This window comes from Perca fluviatilis, chromosome 11, assembly GCF_010015445.1.
Source record: "Perca fluviatilis chromosome 11, GENO_Pfluv_1.0, whole genome shotgun sequence".
Classification (NCBI taxonomy): Eukaryota; Metazoa; Chordata; class Actinopteri; order Perciformes; family Percidae; genus Perca; species Perca fluviatilis.
Genome location: NC_053122.1, coordinates 21,848,386 through 21,870,071, shown reverse-complemented (window position 1 = coordinate 21,870,071; position 21,686 = coordinate 21,848,386). Strand labels below are relative to the sequence as shown.

At 38.9% G+C, this 21,686-nt stretch overlaps 1 protein-coding gene across 12 annotated transcripts; it reads left to right on the top strand.

Annotated features, from left to right (window-relative positions):
• The first annotated feature begins 115 nt into the window (after positions 1-115).
• Positions 116-21,169, top strand: dtna (dystrobrevin, alpha). Of its 12 annotated transcripts, none has more exons than XM_039815793.1 (24): positions 116-526; positions 4,385-4,452; positions 5,310-5,390; positions 5,478-5,691; positions 5,958-6,043; positions 6,551-6,705; positions 6,815-6,920; positions 7,774-7,940; positions 8,173-8,297; positions 9,046-9,054; positions 9,402-9,485; positions 9,818-9,886; positions 13,023-13,118; positions 14,263-14,344; positions 14,718-14,812; positions 16,348-16,461; positions 16,614-16,710; positions 17,726-17,749; positions 18,305-18,464; positions 18,685-18,774; positions 18,847-18,946; positions 19,417-19,534; positions 19,645-19,683; positions 19,939-21,169. In XM_039815793.1, the coding sequence occupies exons 2-23, from the start codon at positions 4,386-4,388 to the stop codon at positions 19,660-19,662; spliced, it is 2,157 nt and encodes a 718-aa protein (XP_039671727.1). In that variant the 5' UTR covers positions 116-526; position 4,385; the 3' UTR covers positions 19,663-19,683; positions 19,939-21,169. The 12 variants fall into 12 exon arrangements, with proteins under 12 accessions (XP_039671727.1, XP_039671725.1, XP_039671726.1 ...); XM_039815791.1 differs by lacking the exon at positions 116-526 and adding an exon at positions 1,906-2,140; XM_039815792.1 differs by lacking the exons at positions 116-526; positions 9,046-9,054 and adding an exon at positions 2,124-2,140.
• Positions 21,170-21,686: the final 517 nt, after the last annotated feature.

The following is a 21,686-nucleotide window of genomic DNA, read 5'->3' as shown; positions in this document are numbered from 1 at the left end:
TGAAGAAAGATCTTTAAATAAGATTGGTCTTTAATGTAATTGTTTTAATTGAATAGACTATTGTTTTCATTCACAAGAGTTAGCCTACTGAAAACACATCTCGATGACGCCATCTTCCCAAAGCTACAACATTCATGCAGCGAAAGAACGCCTCTTTGAGTCCACCTGTGAAAATGTAAAAGTAAATCTGCTTATTTTCTCTATTTGTCCCCCTTTTTTTGTATCAAAACCGATCAAACCTTAACATTTTGCAGCCGAAGGATAACGCAAGTTAAGAGATTCCGCATTACGTCATCGCAAAGGCCACATACTGGAGGCAAGTGCTGCCTCTATTCTCCTCAGCCAGTAGGCTACGCTACCCGAAAATTTCCACGACACAAGCTTTGCAGGAGAGCGGCACAAGATCGGCCGCTTCGTGCTGTGATGCAGCACCCTACACCAAAGAAACCTTGATCGCACTGCAGGACACGACCGGCTCTCTGATTCCTGGATGGAAAATAGTGATGTAGCCTCGAAATAAATTGTGGTAAGTCTTGGGCAAGTGCTCTGCTGCAGCTGCTAGAGGCTGGCAAAGCAGCAGAGGAGCCACCTTTACCTATTTGTCACTCCGGGTGAAATGAGTTTCCCCGATCAAGTTTCAGCGATAAAAACGGTAATGTGCATGATAAAAACATTAGAAAGGGAGTCGTGAAGATATTTCTGTAACAATGAGACCTTTGTGTCGCGTACAAACAGGTGTCTCTGGCGTGACAGGTGATGTCTGAGCTGTAGGCTATACCACAGTGTTCCTGTTGCCTTTCTCGCTGCCCTTTTACCTTTTAAGTGCTGTGGTGGAATGGATATGTCTTTCTTAATGTTAGTGTCCAGAGGGCAACGTGACACTGCCTATGCCCAGGAGTAGGCTACATCTCTTTTCAAGCTTGTGATTGAAATGCAAATCTTCTGTGTTGTCCATAACATCACACATTCGCACAGGCAGACTGTACTGCATTTCCATTTATTCCAGTGATTGTACTATTTTTGATACTTTAAAGAATTTACTATTTTTAGTTAAGTGCAAAGAACTCAAAACCAGTGTTGTAAACAAAATCACAGCACCAGCAAACCATACATCTGTAGCTGCACTCTCATTTAACATAGGGGTCCTAAAGTTTTGGCTTTTTGCAGCTGAAACCATGGTGATCATCAGCAGGCGACAGAGAGCAGAGGGCCCTGCAGCAGACATCACTGGCTGGTACCAGACAGAAGGAAAAAACTGTTTTACTACCTACACAGCATGTAGGCCTACTACAACACTAGAGCACAACATCTCTGGCTGTGCTGAGCTCCAGCTGATTAACCTTAAGTCAATGGCACAGCTTTTTTATTCCTGTCAAGGGATGGGATTTGGATGCCAGTGCAGTTTATAGTATCATGATGTAAAAATAACTCTGGCCAATCACTGGTAACAGCTGCGATGTACTGTACCGAGCCAACCAAAACACAGATTGTTCAAGTAAGTGCTTGTGTTTGGAAATGTTGCATGACAATCTGTTCATGAAGGAGGATATAAATTAACAGCACTGTCCACTATGTTTTATTGAGCTGCTACAGAAATAGACTCATAATGTAAATTACTGACTACTAAGGCATTTTTGCAGTTGAATATTCGTCTGACAGAAGTCCGTGCAGCATTAAAAGATAGAAAGTTTCATTACTGTGAGGCCCTTGGTGTGGTTTTGGCAGTGCTTAGTCCTACCAGTCATTCTGCAATGGTAACAGTAAACAATGATTTGCTCTTTTAAGGGCAGTTATGTTCTATTGCTGCCAGTGTGACAGTACGACAGAGAAAGAGTAATGTTTGCTGGGCACATGCCAGGAATGAGGTTTGGGGTCTGCAACTGGAGAGCCAGTAAAGCTGTACAAGAATGTGGAGCCTTCTCATTTGTAGTTAAAGATAGAGGCAGCACAGGCTGTATCCTAGCTGACAGTTTCTAATTCCAGATATTTTCAGTCGACCATTTGGATTGCTTTTGTTGTAATGTTTCCTTGTTAGAAGGAAGTCTGTGTTGTGTGTGATTATTTCCAAAAGGAGGACTTAGCTTTGTAATAACTCAGTTCAGGCAAGGAAAAGGAATACAACCATGGTGATTTATGAAAGGTATGTTGATAATCTTACTTCCTTAATATCTGCTCTTGCAACAGATTGTATCAATCTCAGTTATTTCCGAGACTGACACAGAGAACAGACCACAGAAGATCACATGTATCTGGCACTCAGGATGTGTTTGCTTGTGATGTGGAAAAGGATATCAATGTTAATCTATAAAATAGTGTATATTTGTGCACTTTTACATTTACTTACTGTGTAAGTGATGAATGGGCTTGCATATCCATTACTTTCAACATGACATTGGACTCCATGCTGCTGGTAGTGGCCTGACATTGCTGTGTGCATACATCTAAATGGCTATTTCCTGTTGTCATTGCCGCTGAAGAAACATTTGTTATGTGTGTCATTACTGGGTTGTTATTTGTAACATGTCTTTATAATATAAATCAAAAAATGTAGACGTTTTCTGTTGTAGCTTGCACTGCTTTGCTATGAGGTGATATTGTGAAATAATGCACTTGATTTTGTAATATTATTATTAGCTCCCTCTTAAACTGGGGTTCACAGATTCCTAGAGCTCCATAATTGACTGTCTATACTAACTAGTAAGCAGAGGGTACAGGAAGCTGTTTTTTCCACACCATGGGTCTCTGCAGCATACCATTTGGGTGTACCCCAAATATTTTTGAGCAACTCGCCCAAGAAGTGCCTCTGTTCTCTCAACTATCATCCCAACTGAGCATTTTCTCAGAAAAGATTTATAGTAAAAAAACTTTTCTCTACAAACTTTGCGTGTCTGCAGTGGGAGGTGTAGTGTGTGTGTGTGTGTGTATGTGTGTATGTGGGGTAACTTGTTCTATGTTTCTACAAATGGAGCGGCTGGGATCTTTGCTGCCATGGCAACAAACCACATGGTGTATTAGATTGCCTCGGACAGTGTGCAGTGAGGCATGGTGTGAGCGTTCTCTCTGCTGCTCTGCCCCTTTGAAAGTCTTGTCCTTGTCTTACTTAAGTTTTTCTGTGCCCCCCCCCCTCCCCGCCCCCACCCTCCCCTCACATTTCTGATAAGCAGTGTAGTGTGCTACATTCAATTTACAAATGTACTTAAAAATACACTGAAAAATTGAGGTCAGTGTGTATTTATCAGGGCCGTATTAAGCTGCTCTGGGGCCCTGGGATAAAATGAGATGTGGGCCCCTGTTGTCCCCCCCCCCCCATTAGTATTTAATCATTTGTTTTTGGTCATTTAATTAAGCATAAAAATGCAAGCACAATATAACTTGAAATAATAAAGACCTTAATATGTCAATCTAGATATAAACAGAGGACCCCTGTATGAGACAGAGTAATTGCTACTAGAACATTATGTAAGGGTGAATGATTTGTTGACAGTATTCCTAGGGGAGAGGTTTAAATATGTAAACAGTAATAATGTATATATATATATATATATTTTTTTTTTATTAAGGAGTAAAGCATTATACATTGAAACCATGAAAGTTACTTTTTTTTTTTTTTTTTTTTTTTTCCTCCTCCTGAGTTTTTAACTATAATGACCCCCCTCACCCCCAAAACATCTTTTCCCTGGGCAGCTTAAATACAACAGAATAACAATGCATCTGGTTACAAAGACAGAATATAATTCAATGTTATGTCACTATTTTGCATATACCAATGTAATAATCAATACGGGCATGTAAAAAAAAAAAATATTTATCATGTAAATACTAATCAAAAAAAAAGTACTGGTGACAAAAGTAAATTTTTTATTTCTATTTTGAGAAACAATTTTTGGGAACACACAAAAACCAGGGTCAAAACAATAATGTATATTTATAGTTAAATGACACGTATATGGACATAATGTTATTATAGTTACTATGTTAACCAAGTTGTGAGTTGTCTGACTATCCGGATATACAGTGAAGGCGTAATAGCCTGACAGGCATTCTCCTCCCCTTCCACTATCTCCGCTGCATCAGGGGGCTTAGCGCCACCCAAGACAATTGTCATTAGTTTAAAGAAATACAAACAACCCAGAGCATTTTTCCCCCTATCCCAGAATGAACTCGTGCAGCCAGACTATACTCCAGTGCTGTGTGCAATGCGAGACTAAGTTGTGAGTGATGCGTTATACACAGTAGTTTAACAAATGCTTTGTGATAGCAGATTATTTATACAGAATAAAGCTGAAAGCAATAGGAAAAGCATATTCAGTGATTGAATTATGTCTTAATTGGAACTGTTTCTGGGTACACAGGCTCTGACATTACTTTCTTTCCTCTTGATCAGAATGATTGAAGACTTCGGGTGGAGTGGTGACAACATGGCAGATAGAAGGCAACTGTTTGTCGAGATGAGTAAGTGCTCAGGGCCACAGCTCAGTGTGATCTATGCCGGACTGTTTTACTCACTGATCATAAAAATGGCAAATTCTTCTCTGTATCTTTCTTGTAAAGCAAATATGAAGATCAAGTGTCTCCACTTGTGTCAACCAGATTTATTTTAAAAACTGACACGTCTCCAGTATGACCTCATGCTCTCTCACTATTTACACAGTGTGGAGGCACACTCCTATGGAGACCCACAATATATATATCATCATAATTCTTGTTTATTGTAACTCATTTATATTTTACTCCAGTATTTCAATATATCCTTTTGTCTGTTGTTTTTTTCACATCGCCAACGGCTATTTTATTTAATAATTCCTTAAACTGTGTCCCAGTTCCAAACTACATACTAATTCAAAGCAGGTTTTGAGTACATTTTGTGCTCACACTAGAAAAATGTCAAAAATAAGTATGAAAGTCAGTATGCATATTAAGATATACTTTATTTTTGGAGTGTGCTGTTATTAGACACATTTTGCATTGCACATACTGAGAAAACTGGCATTATGGAACAGAAAATAAAAAAAAAACAGCTGAAGTGAAAAAATAATGACCTACGATAAACTCTTTTTGTAAAAAGAAGCAGGATGAAAAAACATTTCATAATATACAGATGAGTTTGAAAGATTTATTTGGTTATTTAAAAAAAAAGAAAATTATAATATCATAAACTATATATTTTGTCTGTATTTATTTATGTGATTACTTATTTCATTGTGTCATTTCTTTATTTGACATTGAATACTTTGAGCCTCCATACTAATTATCTATGAACTAGCATTGACATTTCCATTGATATTAAATGATAAGTAATTCTTCCTCAGGGGCTCAAGATTTGGACTCCATACGATTATCGACCTACAGAACAGCCTGCAAACTTAGATTTGTTCAGAAGAAATGTAATTGTGAGTACGATGCAGTTACTTTTAACCACATCACTTTGCTCCTAATCCTTTCCATCAGAATGTTTTACTCAGTTTTCCTGTTTCCAGTGCATTTGGTTGACATTTGGAACATCATCGAGGCTTTCCGAGAGAACGGCATCAACACCATGGACCTCAACGGCGAGCTCTCAGTGGCTCGTTTAGAAGTGGTGCTGTCCACCATTTTTTACCAGCTAAACAAGCGCATGCCCACCACCCACCAGATCAACGTGGATCAGTCCATCAGCCTGCTGCTCAATTTCCTGCTGGCGTCCTATGACCCGTGAGTAACACGTCACGTGACAGTTGGTGGCTTGTGGTGTACTTTCTCGTCTGAGGTTTTGACGTGAGTTAATGTAGTGTGAAATGTGACTCTGAAGTGTCTGCAAAAATGGAGTGAAAATACAGACTATAGATTATAGTTTTTTTTTTTTTGTAACTGTTGATTCTAGGCATAGACAGCTAATTTTTAAGGAATCTATGACAATACAGTATCTACTGTTGAGGAAATACAGGACCATAATGCAAAATCTATTTGCTCCTTTTTAGGGAGGGCCATGGCAAGATATCTGTCTTTGTTGTGAAGATGGCCCTAGCAACCATCTGTGGAGGGAAAATCCTGGATAAATTAAGATGTAAGCAACACAACAAATGCTCATTTTACTTTCTTATTGTGAAAAATGAAATGAAAATCACCCATTTTACCTTTACTAAATCAGCTAATTTTTTTCATACAGTTTCTGGTATAATTAATATACTGCTTTGGAATTTCTAATACAAACTTCTATTAGTGTCTGTACTACTATATATCTGTCTGCTTAGCCTTTTGCTCCTAAAGGAAGAAGCAGTACTGGTCTAGCTCTTCGTGGCTGGGAAAAGTCATTATTCATTATCTGAAGGATAGGGTTTTTTATGTAATTTACAAAATCCATGGGAGCAGTAGCAATGGCTCGTGACAGGAAAAAAAGGAGGGCTTTGTTGCTGGTGTATAATAACAATTAATTGGAATAACTGCTTTGCTTTGATTTGTTTTCACAAATAAGTGGGATCATTGTATTGTGTAATGCTGTCATAAGCCGACTGTGGTGGCAGCTGACAATTAGTTTGATTCATTTGATAATGTCTCCCTGCATTGTTCCCAGATATTTTTTCACAGATATCAGATTCAGCGGGAATAATGGTGCACTCGCAGTTCGACCAATTTCTGAAGGAGGTTCTCAAATTACCCATGGCGGTTTTTGAGGGACCTTCTTTTGGTTACACTGAACAAGCTGCAAGAACGTGCTTTACACAGCAGGCAAGGGTTCATTAACCACAGAGTGCATCTGTGATTGTTTTAGCATTGACGGTGTGGAAGATTTTTCCTGTTGAATCATCTCACTCTCCTCTGCACCCAACGTCAACAGAAAAAGGTCTCCCTCAATACATTCCTCGATACGTTGATGTCAGACCCATCCCCTCAGTGTCTGGTGTGGTTACCGCTCATGCATCGGCTCGCTAACGTGGAGAACGGTAAGACACCACACAGAATATTTATAAATGGGGAAGATAGTGGGGCTGGGAGGATGTAAAGTTCAGCTTTGCATCATAATCTTGAGTCACCACACACAGTCAAGCAAACACACACACACACACACACACACACATACACACCTCGAAGATGACCATTGGGACCTTACACCCTGTGCATGAGTGTGTGTTTGTTCATAATTGTGATGCACTCATCTTCACAAGCCACCTGCATGTAAGCAAAAGAAAACCAGTCACATGCTTACACACATACAGTATGTATGTATGTATGTATGTATGTATGTATGTATGTATGTATGTATGTATGTATGTATGTATGTATGTATGTATATGTATGTGTATATATATATGTGTGTGTTTGTATATATATATATGTGTGTATATATATATATATATATATATATATATATATATACACACACACACATATATATATATATATATATATATATATATATATATATATATATATATATATATATATATATATATATATCAGTATGTATATATATATATATATATATATATATATATATATATATATATATATATATATATATATATACATACATATATATAGTATATCACAAGTATGTTGTGTATATGTATATAGTATATATATTATACATACATGTATACATATGTGGATGTTGTATTGATTTGTATAAAATGAAGTGAATGTTATCACCAGAATAGACACAAAGTAATAATTGTCCTCAAATGGACATGAGTCCTCTTCTTTGCAAAGTGCAAGATATCTGGGTTTACAATCACATCTGTTTGTGTTTGTGTGTTTGTCCATCTTTGTGTCTGACCCCTCCTCTCCTGCCTCCAGTCTTTCACCCGGTCGAGTGCTCCTACTGCCATACTGAGAGTATGATGGGCTTCCGCTACCGCTGCCAGCAATGTCATAATTACCAGCTCTGTCAGGACTGCTTCTGGAGGGGGCATGCCAGCGGTTCCCATAGCAACCAGCACCAAATGAAGGAGTATACGTCATGGGTAAGGGAAGGAGAAGGGGAGGAGGAGAGGGGCGGGCTCAGGGAGGTGTGTCTGCACTGGACCATCATCCAGTGCACATCATGGTCATTGTGGCTATTTCCATTCTGCTTCACCACAATGTGAGGATGCTGAATGTTGGCTGCAGGTGACAGTGTCGCTGTAATGTTGCCATGTGTTTTGAAAAGAATTTAGTTTCCTCATGTCCTCAGAATTCCCCTCTCACTTCTCCCAGAAATCTCCTGCTAAGAAGTTATCCCATGCCTTCAGTAAGTCCCTGAGCTGTGCGTCCAGCAGAGAGCCTCTTCACCCCATGTTTCCCGAAATGCCAGACAAACCTCTCAACCTAGCTCATATTGTGTAAGTTCATCTTCTTTTTTTCTCTGACTTCTATCTTCTATCTTCTATCTCAGATTTTATCCCCTCAGCTGATAATTATCTTGTAGCTGCCTCGAAGTCTGAAGTGATTCCAGTCAATCTCTGATCAATGGGGCTTAATTATAGCCTCGGGAATGATTGTGATCTGCAACACTGCTGCTACCTTTTCCTTGACTTGACTGATGTTTGTGTTGTGTTATAAATAATGAAACAACAGCATACACAAGCACAGACTTTGTGGCACTCTGGGGCTGTTTATTAATGGCCGGTATACAGGGACATACAGTAAAGGCTACTTCTGGAACAAAAATCACCCACCTACTGGCTTTATCTGTGTTTATTCTTTTACCTTCAAATTGAAGGTAGTTGCAGTAGTTTATGACCCTTAAACAGCCAAATAGATTCCGATTTTTGCAGTTTTGTAGAACAAATACTGGATTTTTTAAGCCAATACCCATATCAGTTAAAAAATCTGATAATGATACATATTGGTAGATATATATTATTTTCACAATAACACATAAAAACACAATTTCTTTTGACATGAAATAATTGTGTTCAAGATATAGATATTCTGTATTTCTTTTTACTTGTTGGCTGAAATTTTTGAAAGATTCGTGGTCATTTTCAAAATGACTGTAATTTTTACTTTTAGTGTAGTGATTGCACTTCTGGGGCTGATTGTAATAAATTATTTTCATTCCTTTTCTTGTTTCTGTACTTTCTTCAGAGATACATGGTGAGTTTGCTTTGATTATTTAACACATCCCAAAATGTGTCGTTTTTGTGACTGTAGATTTGAATCCTGTTTTGTGCTTATCATAGGCTACAGGATTGTAAGTCCGATCCACCCTAGCATACTCTCACTGTTGTGTTTGTGGATTCACAGATTCATTCCTCCATTCATTGCATGTTTTTATTATTTACCACACCCTACGTAACTAATCATATACTGTATCTGATTTGCCACATCCTGATATATGTACAGCAGGTCATCTACCAAAATGAAAATTTTAGAGATTATAAAATTTTGAGGAAATCCACACAGACAAAAGAAAAAAGGAGGTGCATTTGTTTCCTGTTCAGGCCACCAAGACCAGTGAACATCACCAATGACTACTCACTCTCCCACTCCATGCCTACATCAGGGAACCCTTACTCCACCAAAAAGTGAGTACAGCTGTAACAATAGATGTCCTGGATTTTGAGTTCAGATCTTTTCAGTTTGCCACACTCCCTAAAGGCCCCATCCCCTGTAGACTTTGTGACCCACACTGTCTTTTTGTTCTTGCCTTTATCTTCCAAAGTGTGTGTGTGTGTGTGTGTGTGTGTGTGTGTGTGTGTGTGTGTGTGTGTGTGTGTGTGTGTGTGTGTGTGTGTGTGTGTGTGTGTGTGTGTGTGTGTGTGTGTGTGTGTGTGTGTGTGTGTGTGTGTGTGTGTGTCATTATGCTTTTTTTTTCTTTGTGGTTCCTTGTGCTGAATGTAAATAGCTTGCCTTACAGCAAAAATAATGATGTTGGGCAAAGAAAGCCCTTCGATGGGGCTGCTCCACATTTGTTGAAAGGGAGAGGGTAAGTGACACAGGTGTGCATATGAGAATGCCTTTGCAGCTCAAATGCATGCATGAACTAATATAGATAATAATCATAGGGCATAAACTAGAGTGCTTATCATCCTAAATAACTAGTTTTCTTATAGAGGGGTTTACATTGTTGTTCTCGAGGGGCAATTTCAAAGACGCTAGATGAAGCATGCATCATAAAGATCATTGGCAGTTACTTTTGAGTGTCTATTACTTTTTTTTCATTCACACAGAAATGGGAAATACAAACTGCCAGTTTCGGGTATATAACCCACTTTGAATTACCCTTAATCTATTCTATTATGAAGCTGTAACAGTTAAACAGTTAAAATTTCCAGGCTCAGTTATGATGTACAAGTATACCTGTTTATGTAAAATAGGCTTACCTTGTTGTTTTCAGTTACTATTTATCTTGTATTTTAGAAGATAAAACAGTTGTTGAACATGAATTTTCTAGTAAAATGCCTTTGAGCTCCTCTGCACCTGCACTTGATGATGAAGAAAGTGTTTCTTTAGGGAACACTACTCCCTTTCATAACACTGGCTTATAGAAAAACATACAGACGTGATGAGTGATAGTTCTTTAGGTTATTCTCGATGTGCATTTCAGAGCATCGTGAACGTTTGCACAGACGCCATATAATGCAGGACTTTCAGGGGATGTGCCCTCTGAATGTTAACTGGATAGCGTTTGTACAACAATGACTGAGAATACCTGATTACATTCCCAAACGTTATGAGTTTTGACTTTAAACAGCTGGAATATGCAGGTAAAGAGGCACTGCAGCGATTACTCCAGAAATTTTAAAAAGAGTCGGCGGAATTAAAACGGATTGATGCCAAGATATCCTGTCTCTAATGTTAGTCAAGCTCTCAAAGCCTTGGACCCTACACTTCCCATAATGCAACACAATAAGCTTCCTATCCTAACCAGCCACAAGTTTGTAATGCAGGCTTTCTTTTAAAGCTGCACTGACCAATATTTATTATAGTGACAGTGAATTCAACGTGTGATGTGAAAGGTGTCGCTCATAGTGGCAAACCCACAGATTGTTATCGGCAGGTCCCCTCAGCTCTACGGAGCTTTTAGCATCTTTAAGCTAATGGTTTTGTTTTTTTAAGGCCCCAAAACCTTATTGTTTTTAAGTCATTCTCGCCACATGCAGCAGGCAGCTGTTTTCAGCAGAAAACTCTGATATACGGCTACCTGTCCAGCACCAAATACCTGTAGCAAACAGACAAAGTCGGTGATTAGCCGGTCAACAAAGTGGAGCATTAAATGTAGCCGCTAAAAAGCCAGATATTTTTTTCAGAGGTTGGTGGAGAAGCAAAAAAGAGCTAAAAGAAGAGTGAGTACTGGATGGTGTTTGGTGTTTTAAGCCCCCAACATCGTCTTCCAGGCAGCGCTGCCTGGAAGTCACTCGGATTAGGCAAGGGGGTAAGCTTCGCTTCAGAACTCGAACCTCCTATGGAGCCATTTTGTTGCTACCTGGCCATCACCTCCCGCTAGCATTCCACTGACTAGCATTCATTTTGGCGCCACTTGACAGCGAATAACTTTACATCTGACTCTATTTGTCCATTGTTTATTTCTAAAGAAACACGACAATGTATAAAAGGCTCCATTACCTTGTACCTCACGTTATGGCTCCGTAGCAGACGTTTTTGTAAAAATAGGCTAACGATTGTGTCACGTAGTAGAGGAATTACCGTATAGTACAGGATAAGCTTGCAGGCAAATTCGACTTACATGAGCTGTTTAGGATTAATTACTAATGTTAACTAGCATTTTAGTTAGCAATAATTAGCCTGTGCCCATGTTATCTCCTTACATATACCTACACTCTCCTTCTCTGTAAGATTGGGAATGATTGAGATTTCTCTTGGCACAGCTACCAGAAGACTTACAACTTTCAGACACGTTGCTCACGTCACATTTACGCTGTCTCTCTCAGTTGGAGGCTGCGCAGTAAAGCTGGCCATCACCGGAAAAGTGCTTCTAATAGGCTTCACTGGTCTCCGTCCAGAGCAACGGGATCTGTTGGTCCATTTTATATATGTCAATGGGATTAGGCAATGGTTAGGGTTAGGTGCCTTGAAGTCGACGGTTGCATCGCTGCCTTCAAGTCGACGTTGGGGGGCTTAAAACACCACCAAGCATACTGGACTTGAATTCATCAGGTGGACAGAAACAGACTCCAAATGTTGCTTTGTGTCTGCTAGATGTTTAAATAAGCAACTGTTTGCTAACACGTACCATAACAACTTTAGGAGATTTTTGAAGAGAGTGTACAATTGCCGTAGAGACCTTTTTAATTTGAACTGAACAAATGTGATCATTTTGACTAGTTATTGTGACGTTTTAACATCCAGCAAAAAGTGCATACTGACCTCATAATGTGGGGCTACTAAATGTTACCAACAAGCTAATAATGTTTAACAGATCCATTTGTGTGTGTAGATCATTTCAGCTTTGCCACCATTATGAGGCCAATATGCCGTAGCTGGTAGATGAATGTTTTTTCATCTGATTAGCTGCTTTGCTAAATTAGCTTAACGGTTTGTTAGCTTGCTGGTTAACAAACCAAAATTCTGTTTTTTTAGGTTAACTTGCATTTGCCATTGTTGTTGCTGTTTTGAGACATGTTATGGTCACAGCTAATTCTGCATTGACCCTCCACAATGGCAGTAGGAATGGTTGCTATAGGAGTTAGAGATGCAGGTGGAAAGCCTCTGTAAATGTAGGAGCTACATCAAAAAGACTGTGCATGCCTGACATATCTTGGGTGGCAGATTGTTTTACTTTTAATAGTTTTAATAACAGAGCACTAAATGATTAATGCTTGGAGAATGAAAACATGTAGCCTGTAGAGTCTATTTTTTGCTGGGCATGTCCTTAATAGTGCTCCAAGCCTTCATCACTGGGGTCTCTCCCAAACATAATATGGCCTTGTTTCACTCTAGTCACCCATGAATGGCTGCTTTTCAGCCTCTCTTCTCCTCTTTTCTTTTGTTGCGTTTTGTCCTTTCCCTCTCTGCTTCCTGTCCCCTCTCGCCCTGTCCCTCTATTGTCACCTGTGTGTAATGTCATGTGTTATGTTTTGTGAAACCCTACACTGTTCCAGGTTGAACTACAACCTTGATGTTGCCGATAGACTTGCAGACGAACATGCTCTGATTCGCCTCTATGTGAATCTACTCCAAAACAACCCCAGATCATGGTTAGTTTGGTGTGCAGCTGTGTTTGCCAAACACCAGTGAAAACCATGTGCTCTGCTGATCTCGCAATCCTTCCCATAACTTACCTTATTCTGAGTGTGTTACAACCATAATGCTGCATGCTTTAAATTGTAATTATTTGTTGTTATTCAGCAGCAATAATGAACTGTATCTAAAATTATTTCTACTAAGAGATCAGTATATGTGGGATTTGATTCCAAGATTAAACTATTTTTTTCACATTTGAGTCCTGAAAAAACCTTGTTAGTATACACACGACTACATAATATTAAATTCAATTGTCTCAGTCATAAAATGTATTAATTGTTATCTTTGAATAAAATTTGCAAAAGGCAAAATAGTCTCATATTTGTCACATTAAAGTTGTATAACTCCAAATGCTTAGGGCAGATTAGTTAGTTAATTGGTACCAAATACTGCTGTTTTCCTCAGATCTGACTACCTCTGGTCTCTTTGGTCCAGAAATTGTGTAAATTGTTAAAAACTCAAGACTGATGTGTGAGCTGACTGGTTTTTATTTCAACATTGGGAATATGATGCATTACTGCTTATTTTCTCACTTACAAGAAACATGAAAAGAGTGATGCCTGTATTTTCTTTGTGTGTGTGTGTGTGTGTGTGTGTGTGTGTGTGTGTGTGTGTGTGAGTGTGTGTATGTTTTAATGCTTATTACAATATATATATATATATATATATATATATATATATATATATATATATATATATATATATATATATATATATATATATATATATATATTAGCAGCTTCCACATATCTTCCTGTGTGAGTGCATTTGAGTGCTTTTTTACTTTGTGTGTTTGGAAATACATAGCCATGTTTGTTTTTACTGTATCAGTGATCAGACTGTATAAGTAACCCTTCTGTTTTTTTAAATACAAAAGATTACTTCAGCTCCACTTTTATGTAATGCCTGCTTTACTTTAGCATGGTTACGCTGGCCTCTGCTGTAAAACTTATGAAACTTTCCTGCCAAAGAACTAATTTGACTCTTTAACAAACTAAACTTTCTTGGATTTTTGCATTTCTTTCCCCTGCATAATTTACATCTGCATAGCTGTGTAGTAACTGTGTCGTGTCGTGACTCCATTTTCCTCTTGATCAGTTTGCTGGAGAGCAGTAACCATCAAGAAGAAGAGCACAGTCTCATCGCCCGCTATGCTGCTCGACTGGCTGCTGATGCTGCGGTGAGAAATATATATATATATATATATATATATATATATATATATATACATTTAAGATATTTATTGCTCACAATATCGTTGCATCTTTCATCGGTGTCCACTGCCAAAAATCTGTCCTTGATGAGAAGAGGGTTTAACGTACACTGCTAGGGGTTCAGTCCTTTTTTATTGTTAAGATGATGAAGGGATTTACAAGTGGGGAATGATTTCTAACCAGATTTGTATGCCTGTTTATGTTCCGACCAGATCTTGATGGATGGCTGGTGACTTGACTGTTTTATTCCCCCTGTGAGATATGAGATAAGGTAATGGATGACATCATCCAGAGGTAAAGTCAGTTCACGTGATGTCTCTTGCTTGGTTTCACCAACAGGCTCAACAGCAGAGAATCCCCACAGACCTCCCATACTCTCTGGATGCCAACAAACAACAGAGGCAGCTCATTGCCGAGCTTGAGAGCAAAAACAGGTTAGGGATGACTGCTTTGCTGTTCAGTTCTCTTCTTTTTTCAATTCCACAAAGAAATTCACCTTAAGTACACAGACCTCAAAGCACATTCATTACTGAAAACTAACTAGTATTATTATTGTAAGAAATGTTCATTATTAGCCAATGTATGATATTGCTTATTAAAATTTTTAAGGAGGTAACTGTATATATGCCAATGAATATCGGGCCATGGAAGGCAAGTCAAGCCAATTTATTTATACAGCATATTTCATGCACAGAAGCAAATTCGAAGTGCTACAAATTGCTGAAAATAAGTAAAATCATTAAAGAAGACTTATCATTTAAAAAGTAACAGCAGGTTTACCATTAAAATGACAGCAAGATAATAGTGAAGAATGAAACCAAAGTGGAGACAAAAGTTCAACTACAGGTGAAACAAGTACGTGGGATTTAATGCAGCTATAATTCATATTTGTATTTAATATAAACAAGGGATCATATGACTACTTGTGTATGATGGGGGTCACTCGTGGCGAGGAACCCACAGAGAATTATCCCCAACTGTGCAGTTACCTTTATCGGCTCAAAGTCACACTGTCACGGCTCAAATAGAACGGAGCCGTGGTTTATTTTATTACTAACACCTGAGCTTTTCCTAAAAGCCAAAATATCAGTTGTGATAAAAGTCTAAGGTGTCTTCCACCCTCATTGTTTTGGTTTTCCAGTCAGCATCTTTGCTGTTATGATTCTCTCTCACTGCTCTCATAGCGTCGTTTTTGAAATTCTTGGTCGATTAACACTCTAATCAATTAGTTGATTTCGTCGACCCATCTGTAAAACTGAGTTTGCAAAAGCACCACTTTAAGTCTTGTGTTGACCAGAGATGTGCTCATAGGTATCTTGGAAATAAGTCATTCAGCATGAACAAAGCATAAAAAATGACTATTTGACAAAAAACATCTTAAGTCCAAACGACCGATTAGTCGACTAATCAACTGAGAGGGGGCAGCTAAAAAAAAAAAAGAAAAAGCACTAAAAACCTACTGTGGAATAACCTGCCCAGTACCAAATGGCAGACAAAGTTAGCGAATAGCTGGTGAACATAGTGGAGCATTTAGAAGCTAAAAAGCCAGATTTCTACCTTTAGGAGTTAGTAGAGACCGCAAACAGCTGAAGGAGAGTGAATATTGGACTTACATTCATCAGGTGAACACAAACTAATGATGCTCTGTACCTGCTATAACCAAGGTGATAACATGTGGGTTCACAGCTTGTTTCTGATGCCCCCAAGTGGCCAAAGAAAATCAGTTATTGCAGGTTAAAGTTTAAATTTAAACATGCTCAGATTTGGACAGTGCGATCGTCTGGGAGGTTGTTCCAAGAATATGTAGCCATGGTCAGATTTGGACAGTGCGATCGTCTGGGAGGTTATTCCAAGAATATGCAGCACAGTAGCAAAATGCAGCTTCCCCATATTTTGTGTTGACCCAGGGGACAAACCCTGTCTGAAATATAACCTGGTCCTTTATACAGTATGTTTTTGCCTGTCACAGAGAAATCCTACAGGAAATCCAGCGGCTGCGCCTTCAGCATGAGGAGGCCTCCCAGCCGCCACCTGACAGGGGTCAGCAGAACCCCACTCTTCTGGCTGAGCTACGACTTCTCAGGTAACTCTGAGTGGTGTTTATAACTGGCAGGACATACATATTGTAATTGCTTTCCTTTTTTCCTGGACAAATACATCATACTACTCATACAACTTTTTTTTTGTGATGTGACATGATGGTATCATCACGTTGTACAACTTGTTTCCTGTCAGGCAACGCAAAGATGAGCTTGAACAAAGAATGTCTACTCTGCAGGAGAGTCGCAGGGAACTCATGGTGCAGCTGGAGCAACTAATGATGCTTCTCAAGGTACTAGAGACGCGCCTTTCATCTCTTTGACACACAGAGAGGACGCCTTCATAATTACTGAGCGAACACATTCTGTTTCCTGTGGGGATCAATAAGGTTGTGGTAATTTAGTTACAAGTTTGCATTTTTGGCCAGTTGAAATATGCATGTTTATAGACATGGACATGTCTACTGTATTGTACTGTAGCTTGTTTTTTTTTATTTGGAGGCAGGTGGTAAGCAATATGGACAGATGATGAATTTCCCTTGTATGACATTTTCTCCCAGCTGTGGGTGATCATTCTAGCTAATGTAAAGCAACCACTGCACTTTGCAGATGAGGAAGCATTGTAAGCAATTACCCAACATGTCCGTTAGAGGGCGTACATCTTTAACAGTCAAGCTCTGTTGAGACCATTGTAATTTTTTGACTGTAAAAAATTAGAGGTACTGGACATTCATATATAAGATCTAGTCTCGTGTCTCGTGTCAGTCCTGTTCAAAGACCTGTGAGTCGATTTGTGAGTGACAGACGGCTCCAACGCTGTGTTTTGGTCTATGTTTGTTCTGTTTACATTTGGATCATCAAAAAGTGCCCTCTCTCACATACATTTAAATAATAAAAAAAATATGTCACACATGCCTTTTTATTAGCCACGTTATTTCGTGCTGCCAGACAAGAGTCCAGACAGCCGGTTTGGGGGCAGGATATTGTGTCTTGGGATTGTGCTCCATCACACCTTACAAGACAGCATATCTACTCCTCTCTAAGGAGGATAACCTTTGGTGCAAGATATCTTCCGCAGTCAACAAGACAGGAGTTCCTCAAAGCCTACATAAACTGCACACTACACTGGCTTAAGTGGGGAGGATATCAATCTAATTAGGCTAAAAGGATCAATGTTAATCCATTAAACTTGCACGAGGAAGCCACATGCTTGTCACGTCCTGGAGGAATTGCTGATAGTATTGTCTTTTAGAAATACTCAATGTAATGTGGTTGTTGTTTCATGAGCCATAAAATATTGTTTTTCAGCTAGAGGAGGAACGGAAACAAGCTGTAAGTGTAAAAACTGTTGAGCAAAAAGAGGCTGAAACTACACTTGGATTCAAAATGATTGCATGTTTGAAGTAAATACTGTTGTCGGGTGAAAACTGTGTTTCTGAAATTTGAAGATGCATGGTGTTCACTAGACAACACCAACTTGTGGTTTGGCCCATGCGAGTAATTGGAATAGCTTTTAGAGAGAAAATCAGTTTTAACAGCATGTAGAGTTTATGAAAAATACTGACATAATAGAAAGTGCCGCTTAATGACTCCACATAGTGTACATTTCTAGCATGTGTGTGTAATGTTTGTTACTTATAAAGCTATTGTGGTGACAAATGAGCTTCTCTGTTGACTTAAAATTCTTTGCTGTGAACTGAGCGCTGAAAATGAAAAGAGTTATTTGTTGCATTGCTTGTGTAAGGTTTGCTTTGATAAGAAACCTTTCAATTTAGATTATGTTACATTATTCTCATAGTCTTCCCATTACAGCATGGGTTTTTCTGTTAACAATGCCAACGCAGTGGCAGCAGTTAACACTAAAATGGTCTGGATGATGTTTTGCAGACTCAGGGTCCCGGCTCTCCACGCTCGTCCCCCAGCCACACCACCAGCCGGCCGATCCCCACCCCTATCCACTCGGAGTCTGCCGGCACGACCCCGACTCACACACCTCAGGACTCACTCATGGGCGTGGGAGGGGATGTTCAGGAGGCCTTCGCTCAGTGTAACGCACACAGAAAAGCATGCATCAGGTGTTGGATATGGTGTCCAAAGTACGGTTGGAAACCAATTTTTGTGTGTGTGTGTGTGTGTGTGTGTGTGTGTGTGTGTGTGTGTGTGTGTGTGTGTGTGTGTGTGTGTGTGTGTGTGTGTGTGTGTGTGTGTGTGTGTGTGTGTGTGTGTGTGTGTGTGTGTGTGTGTGTGTGTGTGTGTGTGTTTCACAGGTCCAAGGAGAAATTTGAGAAACAACCTACTCATTGCTGCTGACTCCATCACCAACACAATGTCGTCACTAGTTAAAGAACTCAATTCAGGTAAAAATGAATGAAAAAGCTTTCTGAATTTGTATAAAACAGCTGTTTTATAATGTCTTTTTTTTTCCACAGAGGGTGGAAGTGAGACTGAGAGCACTGCAGATTCTGACTTTGGACGTGGTGACCTATTGGCCACAACCTCTTCAGATCCCTTCTTCACATATAAACCAAGGTACTACTGTAGGACCTGTCTTCAACAGTTATTAATAACTAATAATAATGAGTCATAAGTAAGTGATAAGTAATAATTAGGGTCTTCTTCTACCCTTTCGCTTATCCATTGTAGCTGCTTAACCTGAGAAACTGCTTTGGCACATCTTGCTCCTGACAGTTAATTTGATCTGTTGCCAGCTTTCCCAGTAGCGTCGCTTTCTTTTATACAGATGTGTGTGCCTAATACTTCAGGTCATCTCCAACATTTATATAAACCACTGGTGTGAATCAAATGTAACGGTTGTCATAAGAGATTACAAGTCGGTGGGACTTCAGCTCTGACAGTTGTTTTCAATCATAAATGAAACTGTGTTACTTAAAAAATAATACTTCATTCCTGTTGTTCTTGTCTTCTGTTACAATAACGTCTGTTTTCAGGTACACCTCCAATCTTGTGTCTTATTTTAAAGCGCCTGTTATTTGTCACAGGAGTTCCAGCGCTGCAGAGGAGGAGAGCTTTGAGAATGATCTGGAGCAGCGGCTGGAGGATGAGCTCAAGTTGGAGGAGCTAATAAAGCACAGGCAGGAACCAGACAAATCGTGCATGGTGAGTTCTAGCTTTCCAGGACTGTGAAATGGAAGGAGAAGGTAGCATTTTGTGTATTACACCTTGTCGATACTTGTTCGAACTTGCTGTGTTTTGGTGGTGTGGTACAGGTGACGCTGCAGCAGTGACTGTGTTAGTCCAGATGACTGGTAAGTATCCGAAACAACAATCAAATGTATCCTCTACGTTACCTGTGTCAGACTTTTACTTTTTTATTCTTGCATATAGGTCATCATTACAGTGTTTTTCAACATATTTTTTTTGTCTTACTGGCTAACTTACTAAGAAAACGTTCACATGCCAAAGTGTTTCTATCTGAGTGCTCCAGGTAGCATATTTTGGATGTGATGCTTAACACTTGAATTACACCGTGCAGTTAGTAACATTTTCTGTATCCTTAACAGGTGAGCAATATGAAAAGCAACAATAGTAGAAGACACTGGATGAGACGACACTGGGCCGACGGTACAGAGCACTGAAGATATGAAGAATTTAAGTTGAATAAATGGCTGAATCCAACCATATAATACATCTTTGTAAAGATATATTTTTTAACCAACCTCATATTTAAGGTAATACTGTGAGCTGATGTAAAGAGATTAATTAGTGAGCTGTCTATTACACCACAGGTGCCATAAAATCCACATGACTTTGGGGAATTATTTCTTAATTTTTAGCCTTTTTGAATGAGTTGTCAAGCAAATGTACAACTACACTGAAAGTTCAGGGTGGCAAACCTGATTCTTTCAAATTCTCATGTTTCTTCAAACAGTGAACCTTGTTTAAGTGTTTGTTTGTCTTCTGATTTAAGATATAAACCTGCGTTGGAGTTGAAGCTATAGATGATAAAATTTGCAATATTTTATAAATGTATAACTCCAGATTTAACCACTAGTCCATAGATTTCTTACTGTTGCTGTCGAGTGGCTTTTGTATTGTTTTTTGACTTGTGTTCGGAGCAGGCCGAGTTTTTTTTTATTTTTTTTTTTTATTGATACATTAGTGATAATAATGCACACATGCCTTAGCTGATTGGATGACCTCTCAAATGAGCTCATTCAAACTGTCAACGCAGCATGTAGCTAACAACAAAACACACCTGTTCAGCAGAAATGCTAGTTGTCTTCACTGGAGGTTAAACTCATTAAATCTGGTGCTGGGAAGTGATTTTGTCTGCAAATATGTACACTGTCTACATATAAACTGTCACTTAAAAACAAGATATAGATGGATTGGTTCTGACACCTGGAAGTGTTTTAAGATTCGGTGAAAAAGATATAACACAGGAACTTCCAAATCACACAAATTCAAAGGTTTACACTGGTGAGGGCATTGAACAAGTTGTGTTTACTATCGATGGTTTATGAATAAGGTTTGATCGTTTACCATTGTTTAATTTGTTAGCGTCAATGCTCTCACACACAAATTGCTGTGTGACCTGCACACCAAACATGCACACTCTTGATGCATTTTCTGAATGTGCGTGAAACTTTACTCAGTCACTTTTGGAAAAAGTGGCAAGCCAATCTAAAATCATAAATGTGTGAAATATATCTAGTTTGATTTTTGAGCAAGTTCATAGCAGTGATTTTGCATGGTGGTGATGCATAATAAAGTGTTGACACAATATCACAATTTTTGCCTATGAACTCCTTTTCTCTTCTTTTTCCATTTCAGACCGGCACACTTCAATTGGCTTGGTTTGGCAGTGCACATTTATTATCTGTCATAAATGCACTGTTGGCTGCCCTCAACCTATTGTCTATAATTCATCACATAGACCCACCATCTGAGGTAACATAAAAGCAGCCATCCAGCACAGAATCTCACAGTCATGTGAATATTAGGAGGGAGAAATTTGCTCTCAGGCATTATTATCAGCATATGAATTAACTGATATTAGTCTTCATTTTTATTATCAATACTTTTTAAAGACATCAACAGAAGCTCGTCCAGCATCCATCACCAGGTCTTTGCATAATTGAATGAAGTCTTTCCGCAATATGTCTTTTCTTTATCTGGTCTATCTTGTGTCTACTCTATCAGCATCGTTAGCAAAGTAGCTAATTGTGATGAATGTCATACCAAGGCGGCTCTTCCAAATATCTTTTGTCTTGTATCAAGTGCATGACTGCACCCTGGTGTTAAAACG

What these genes read in the sequence shown, in the direction of transcription:
- dtna (XM_039815791.1), top strand. An exon ending in AATCCTGGATAAATTAAGAT is followed by an intron (nt 6,044 to 6,550) that starts GTAAGCAACACA and finishes CATTGTTCCCAG; the next exon opens with ATATTTTTTCACAGATATCA. An exon ending in AACCCTTACTCCACCAAAAA is followed by an intron (nt 9,486 to 9,817) that starts GTGAGTACAGCT and finishes CTTGCCTTACAG; the next exon opens with CAAAAATAATGATGTTGGGC.